At 53.9% G+C, this 8,101-nt stretch overlaps 1 protein-coding gene across 2 annotated transcripts in view; it reads right to left on the reverse strand.

The window, feature by feature from the left end:
- GNAS (GNAS complex locus) overlaps positions 1 to 6,061 on the reverse strand; it is a 102,460-nt gene extending 96,399 nt beyond the window's left edge. The window contains exons 1-2 of one of the 2 annotated variants that reach the window (XM_082490879.1): positions 5,455 to 6,061; positions 1,201 to 1,273 (exon numbers count right to left, since the gene is read on the reverse strand). In XM_082490879.1, coding sequence (XP_082347005.1) covers positions 1,201 to 1,235 — 35 coding nt within the window. In that variant the 5' untranslated portion in view covers positions 1,236 to 1,273; positions 5,455 to 6,061. Of the gene's footprint in view, positions 1 to 1,200; positions 1,274 to 4,993 lie in introns of both variants that reach the window. The other variant, XM_082490878.1, reaches the window with a different exon arrangement.
- Positions 6,062 to 8,101: the final 2,040 nt, after the last annotated feature.

Consider the following 8,101-nt stretch of genomic DNA (forward strand, 5'->3'; position numbering starts at 1 on the left):
AACAGGATGCAGGACTGAGCACTTATGAAAGAATTGTCTTGGATGAAGAAAATATTCCCTATAAAGAGGAGTTAAAAACATGTAGCACAGAATGTAATTTATTATGAATCAGTCTGAACTTTCTTCCAAAAGACTGTGTACCTTATGCTGAACTAGCATTTGGGGATTAGGAAGTATTGTCCAGTCTCCTTGGCTAAACTTTTAGCTCAAACATTCTTACTAAAGAATTAACTACTGAAAGACAAGTGAAAGCTTGATCTCCCCAAAAAGGCAGGATTCACAAAATAGATGATACTACTATAAACTAGAGGTTGCCAGTACAAAAATATTATGTTTGAAAACAAGACAGACAAAACCAGTAAGATCATCTAAAGAAATCAAACACAGAGAATAAGCTCTGAAATTCCAACCCCTTAATTCAATTACAGTTAATTTAGCAGGTTTTAGTACACACATACACAGGAAGAGACTCACAAGCATAAACTAATGCACAGAAGAATCTTCTCCTCCTCCTCCTCCTCAGTAAGGTTCGGTGAAAAGTTAGCAAACAAATCTTTCTCAGACAAAATAATAGATTTCCATTTTCCTTATCCTAATCCCACTCCCCTCCTCACAACTATCAAATAATTGAACAGATTTTAAGCGTAAACAAGAAAGGCTTTTAGAAACATAATTTAACACAAACATCTGGACAAACAAACACAACAGAAGAGAGAAGAAAACCTGACTTATTACCCCCCCAAATTAATAGTACAGTCTCATTTTGTGAGGAGACAGAAACAAAAGCCTTACTTGCTCTAAATAAAGAAAACTGCATTCATTTTGTACACTAACAGAAGGCATGTTTACAGCAGTATGAATCGATGTGCTATAGCAGAGGTAAATCAGTGTCAGCCATGTTGTGAAAGAAACTGCAGTTAAAAAAAACAAAAAACAACCACAAAACTTAAGCCTTAATCAAATCAGCTATACCGAACTTTGATACACATCATTTTATACCGTTAGCTCTTACTTATTATTGGTGCATGACTTCTTCAAGTTAATGTCTATTAATCTCATCTAAAAATACACATCCAAATTCTAGAGGCTCTGAAACAGTAGCAAGAAGAAAATATATCCAGATATAAAACAACAGCAATGACTACTGTGCGGCACACAGACGTAAGGTAGGCTGTAAAATGAAAAAACAAATGCACTTACTCAGCATTAAATCCATTCACATGCAAGATCCTCATCTGTTTGACTATTGTGCTTTTACCGGATTCACCAGCACCTAGAAAACGAAAGTAAATCAATTTCAGAAGGAAGCATGAGTGATGAAGGGACACACTAATTTTTTTTTCAGGTTAAAATCAAGAAAGTTGGTTTTCTCAGTGCAAGAGCGAAAAGTGAAAGAAAAAGAAATAATTGCCACTGGAAACTTCAGTTGTAGCTAAAAATAAACGCCCAGCTCAAGTCATGTGTCAGATCTGAATCTTGGATCATTTCACTGACCATTTTTCCAGTGTCAACGTTAAGAGCAGATCGCAGGGTTTGGAAGGAAAAAGGACAGCTTCAACATTTTACAGAGAACAAGACCAGGAACGCCAAAACCTGCTTGCCTTGTCACTACTATCTGATGGAGAGAAAGACTGACTGAAGTCCACACTAAACTCAAGCATTTTTGTTACGATTCTTAAAATATTTCAAGTTTGGCTGTGGTTACCATCACCCAGTCAAAAGACTGTAACTTAAATCACAAGAAATAAAATACGTGGATACTCACATCTGAACAAGGAAGGCATCCCCTTTGAGCCTCCACCCACAAAGCCAGAGAAACCTCCTTCTCCGAGTTGTCTGGTAAGCAACCTCCCACCCTCTCTACATGTTCGAAATCAATCACACACGCAATGAGACGCAAAGACCACCTTTTGTGGCTGCGTGCTCCAAACAGCCCCCCGCGGCTCTCCCCCGATTCCCTTCTATACCGGCAGTACGCAGAAACCACTCCGCTTTACTCCAGTTTCCATAAGTAGATGTATGCTATTTCTGCCGTGCTGCACGGGTGCCAGTGCACCGGGCAACCCATCTGCCTGCAGTACCCATTTTTCCATGTACACTAAAAAGACTCGAACCGCAGCATTTAATTGAGCTGCTCCACGCTACCAGATCGGTAGCTTTCTATATAAAGCAAACGTACTTTCACAAGAGTAGTAGCATAACTTGGCAAAATTTACAGAGATTCCCTTTCACATCTCCTGGCTACTCTCGTTATTCCTCTCGTTAGCCTACACCTCAACAAGAGAGAACGTTATGTCTGTGGCAGAATGGGCACAGAGGTACAGTTTGTATTTATGGGATGCCAGGTCTCTGCTAGCACACGCTGGCAGCACAAGCCTCCATTTTGAGCCTCGTGTTCAAAACTGTATTTTAGCAGCTACACTTCAAAGTTCATTGTCTGACAGACACGCTCCCCTCTGCTTTCTCCCTCATGAATTCCTATTAGTCCTGCTCTTCTCTCCGTAAAACCTGCTTGCATGTTTTGCTACCTTACTCCTTTTTTCTCTCCTTGCTCACCGATTTTTATTAAGCATTTAGAGAGCAGTTTTTATCTACAACTATTTATGCAAGTGACATTTCATCCCTAAACTACTATTTTATAACATACACACTCCTGTCTCTTCAGGCATACCGCATCATGCTTATTAAAGACTGGCGGCAAGAATGAGTAACTCGGGTTAAGACAGACACTGGGTCCTCTTCACTACTAAGAATTGTTCGGGAATAGCAGTATATGCTATAGTCGTATTTCCATTCAGAATAACTGATAACAAAATTTCAGCCGTAACTCTAAATCACATCTTATAAGTATTGGGAGCCAAAATCTTCACTTCACTTAGACCAAGAACAGGAGGAGACAGTTGTCGCTTTAAATGCGCCCAGTTCGGTATTGACATACCTGGTTCTCTGGATCAGATATGACACCAGTGAACCAAAACAAAGTATTATATCTAAATTTCTGAATACGTCTCTTTCTGTATTTGGCTACTTATTAAGGCCCTATCCTTACCAACAATTACACATACATTCAGCTTCACCATCAAGAAGAGTTCCATTAATTTCAGTGAGACTGCTCCTGGCAGAAGGGACACGCGTGGCTACAGCTGCGGGGCCTCACAAGAGCAGAATAAGCCCCTTAGAATATTTAGCAGCTTTTCTTTGTTGTTATAGGAATATGATGTGAAAATACTAAGAATACTTTCAAAGCACTTGGGTTTTTATTTCACATGTCTTATAAAGGTAACATCACAATAGGGACATGAGCTTATTTTTTTACCAGTGAGTTTGTGTTGTACTGTCCACAATTCATGACAGCTACTGTTAGAAACTGCTTGGAGCATGCAGATGACCTTACAGCCATCCCTAAATACCTGCAAAATTTTATTTACAAAACATCTAAACTACTTTTCAGCCACCACACCTAAAGAAAACAGAAGGAAAATTCAGGTGACCCCATCACGTTTCTATTGTCTGAAATTCCGCCTCTGACAAAAGTAACCCATCTGATAATAAATGGCTGCTACGTATCTACGTAACGTTGTTCAGCCTGAAATGTGGAAGCCCAAGACATTCCCCAAGAGCCGAAGTCCAAACCGCCCCGTTAGGAGGTTTCTGCGGGAGCCCTGGCAGACCCCTCAGTGCTGCAGGTGCTGCCGTAGCCCCAGACACTCTCCGTTTATGTTAAGCCTCCTTCTTCACATTAGTGTTTGAAAGGTTTTGTTGGCAAGAGTACACTTCCAAATTCACAACCTCCAAAAATTCTTTTTTTTTTTTTTTTTCTCCCCAACTACGGTCGCTTCCCCGCAGACGGGGGTGGTCTCCCCGCGGCCTACCCCCGCTCCACGCCAGCCCTGCCTGAGGCGCACGGGCGGCCCTCGGCGAGGCCACGACAGCCGAGGTCTCGTAACCGCACCTTGTTTTAAAACGCTACTTTAAAACACTTGGAAACAAGGAGCCTGACGAACATTTTCTTGTTCTCTCCGATAAGGATTTTTGGACCTTCCCCTTCCTCGGAGCCATAACTCGCATTTCCAGACCTGTCCCCCGAAACGCCCGACACCGGCGGATAACCCGCGTTACCGCTATAATAACGCCCGACCCCGAGCTGCGAGCCCTCCCTCCCCCGGCGGCGCGGCGGCAGCCGGGCCAAGGAGCCGGCCGGCGGGGGGAGGCCGTGCCCGGCCCGGCCCTGGCGCCGAGCTCCCTCGGCCCCGGCGCTTCCCTCCGGGACCGACATCCTCCCTCCGCTTCCCCCGAACCGTTCCCCGACTTCCTCCCTTCCTCTTCCTCCTCTCCGCGGCGCCCCCGCCGCAGCCCCCCGGCCGCGGCAGCGCCCCGGGCCGCCGCAGCCGCCTCCCGCCAGGCCGCGGTGACCGGCCTTCCCCGCGGCCGACGCTCCGCACGCCCGGGGCCGGCCCGCCGCCCCGCTCCGCGCCCTGCCCTGTTTATCTCCCAGGTTCCCCCTCGGGCCCGGCGCTCCCGCGCCCCTCGCCGGCGGCCGGCCCGGCATCCCCGGCCGCCTCCTCCCGCTCGGCCCCGCGGCCCGCTCCCCGCCCCGGCCTGCCTCCCCGCTCTGCCCCGCCGCCGGCGCAGCGCGGCCCCGAGCCGCAGCCCCCCGTACCTGCGCCCCCCCCCCCCCCCCCATCGCCCGCCCCGGGTGGTGTCCCGGCGTTGCCCGCCGCCGCCAGGCCGAGCAGCCCGGCAGGCTCCGCCGGACCGCGCCGGCCTCCTCAACGCCGCCGGGCCCACCTCCAGCGGATCCCCGCGGCCCCGGCGGGAGCGGGCCGACCGCCCCCCGGCCCCGCGGGACGGCTGGGCCCTGCGGCTCCGCTCCCCCCTACCCCCCCTCCCCCGGGCCCCACCTCTCCCCCGGGCCTCCCCGGTGCCCGGGCAGGGGGCCCGGCGGGGAGGGGGCGGCCCCCGGCCCGCCGCCGCGCCGCCCGCCGCCCCTTACCCAGCAGGAGGAGCCGGTGCGTGGCCCGATAGACCTGCTTGTCCTTCTGCAGCTGCTTCTCGATCTTCTTGTTGGCCTCCCGCTGCGCCTTCTCCTCGTTGCGCTGATCCTCCGTCTTGCTGTTCCCTAAACAGCCCATCTTGGGGAGGGGGAGGCAGGGGACGCGGGGCGAGGGGACGGGAGGCGGCCGGGGCTGCCGGGGGGAGGGAGGGAGGGACGGAGGGAGGGAGGGAGGCACTCTCCCGGGCTCCCTTCTTCCTCCTCCTCCTCCTCCTCCTCCTCCCCCCCTACTCGCTGCTGTGGCGGCCGCTGCCCAGAGCCAGAGACATGGAGCGAGCCGAGCCCGGAGACAGCCAAGGGGGGGCCGACGGCGATGACTCTGCTGCCGCTCCGCCGGGCCTCTTCCCCGGCAGCCGCAGCCGCTTCTCCTCCCGCCCCTCGCGCCGATCCCCTCGGCGCACCTTTCCCGGGGGCGGCGGCGGGGCCCGGTGCGGAGCGATCCGCGGGGATCTCCGCACCCCGGCCGGGCCGCCGGCTCCTCTAGAGGCAGCGGCGATGCCCCCCCCGCGCCGCGGGCACGGGGACGGGTCCAGCTTCAGTGCCACCCCCGGAAAAAAATAATCCTCTCTGGATGCGAAGGCGCGGGCTCCAGGCGCGGAAACCTCCCCGGATCCTCGGCGGGGAGGATCGGGCAGCGTCTCTGCCCGCCGGGCTGCAGCGCCGCGGGCTCAGGGCTGCCCCGGCTCTCGGCGGAGCTCGGTCCCGTCCCTCGCCGGGCGCCGCCGGTCCTTCCTCCCTCACCGGGGCGGGGGGGGTCCAAGCCAAGCCCCCCCCCTTTTTTTTTTTTCCGTTTTTTTTTTTTTTTTTTCTCCTCTCCTCGCTGCTGCCGTTTCACATGAGGTTTCCAGGCGGCCGAATCCTCTCGGCTTCTCCGGGGAGCGGGGGAAGGGAAAGCAAAGCCCCGAGGAGCCCGTTCGGTGTCTCTCCCCGCGCGCACCCTGCCCTCACGGCGCGGCTTTTCCCCGGGTTATTTTTTCTGCTCTCTCCCGCATTTCTTTCCCCCCCCCCCCCTTTTCCCCTTCCCCCGTGAGCGGCACCGCGGCGGGTGGGGCGAGCGGGCCCACACGGCACCCTGGGAGCGCCGCCGCTCACGTGACCCCCGCCCCGCCCCGCTCCGCCGCGCGCCCGCTTCGAACGGCCCCGCCGCGGCCTCGCGACCGTCCGTGCGGCGCCTCGCGGGGGCGGCGGGACTCGCGCCGAGGGGGGTCGCCGCGGCGGCGCGCGCCGCCCGTGGGTGCGTGTCCGCGTGCGGCCCCGCGCGCCGCCCCGCGCCTCCGCACAGCCGCTGTGCGGGACGGGCTCCCGCCGGCGCCGGTGCTCCGGGCGAGCGCGCCTCCGCGGGGACACCTCGGCCCCGCCGCGCCCCGCGGGCCGGCACCGGCATGGGAGCGGGACGGGGACAGCGCCAGGGCCAGGGCCAGGCCGCCACCGTGGTGCCGAGCCCGGCAGGGCGCTGCGGGGGAGCGGAGATTGCTCCTACGGCGCAATGCAGAAGCGACTGCTTCTACCTGTGGTTTTATCACCGAACTCCATTTTCTTTTCTAATTTTTTATTTTTTTTCCCGAAACCTCGTTATATGTATTGCACGGTGGTTTTCGTGCACACACCCATCAGCTCCGTCTGGAAAACAAAGATCAGTGCTTTGCTCTGAGTAAACCCCGTTCCCTAAAATACACAGGCAGTTTTTTCTCTCCCTACCGGGGCGAAATGTCCTCTACCGTAAATTATTTATCCTCATTTGCAAAATTCAGTTACCTGTAACACTATTCCCATGAACACACCTTCTTATGTCATCCAGTTACTATGTTTAGAACCACCGACAGTAAAATAATTACGTGGATAGAGCAAACAACCAGGAGGTCACAGAGAGTGTCACCGCAGAGGTCCGTGTGGCGGCCCCCGGGGGGGGGCGGGGGGGACTCGGGAGGAACCGGGAACACCACCGCCAAACCTCCGTCTTTGACGATTTATTGGCACTTTCTATCTATTTTTAAATGTCCCAACTTTGGGGTACACAGAGCCTCAGAGCTTTGGAGTCAGCGGAGAGATTCTTACTGACGTCTCCAGGCGGTGTTTTAGGCCGAGGCAGTTTTGAAAGGTCTGAGGGAGACTCGGCCCAGCAAAGCCCCGATTCACCCGAAGCAAAGACTGTAACAATTCCTTGTACCTTTTAAAGGTCTTTTATATACTGGTATTGTTTCCACATAATATACATTATACAAACATATTTAACTGCGGCATTTACAAGGTATACAGGAACCAATAAAGCAGAATTCAGGCTGAAAATTATAAAACCTCATTGCATTTTTATGGTTGCCGGTATGACGAGAACGCAGAAATGCCGGTACGTGCCGCCTCACACCGCGGGGAAAATCCGCCCCGGGCTCCCGGCTCCGCTCCGCTCCCCTCCGGGTGCCCGGCTGGGGAAAGGGCGCCTGTCTCAGGCTCCTGACAGCTCCTGAAGGAATACGCAACAAGACAAAAATTATTGCTGGAGATATACAACGGGCTGAAACCTTGGTGAACGGTGAGCGGCGTTAGCATAGGGACGGGTAAACATGCCAAAGCATCCGCCAAGAAGGGAGTCATTGCCGGGTAACGGCCGCTGTCCCAATGGCAAACCGGGACTGGCTCGGCGAGGTTCAACTCCAACTGCCGCCCTCCCGGCAGAGCCCCCGGCGCCCCCGACCCGTCAGGGCCGACAACGCATGAGGGAGCTGAAAAGGGAAAACACCCTCCACAGACTCACAAAACTCCCCGTTACTGACGACAGAATTAAGAATTAGCTCCCTGAATTACAAGTTTTGTGAAAGTGTCAAAAGCTACAGAAACCAAAAAGAAAACTCCCAAATTGTTAAACCTATCAGCAATTACAGACTTTTTTTGTCTTTCTGAGATACGGCAGGACACACGACACGAGGCACCAACGGTACTTCACAAACCCACCTGCTCGCCGTGGGTCTTCCTGGTGCCGTCCTGACGAGGAGAGCATCAGCTGAAGAGCGAGCACGCCAACGCATTACCTGCTCTCAGTCTCTATTTCTTTAA

This window comes from Vanellus vanellus, assembly GCF_965231255.1.
Source record: "Vanellus vanellus genome assembly, chromosome: 15".
NCBI lineage: Eukaryota > Metazoa > Chordata > Aves > Charadriiformes > Charadriidae > Vanellus > Vanellus vanellus.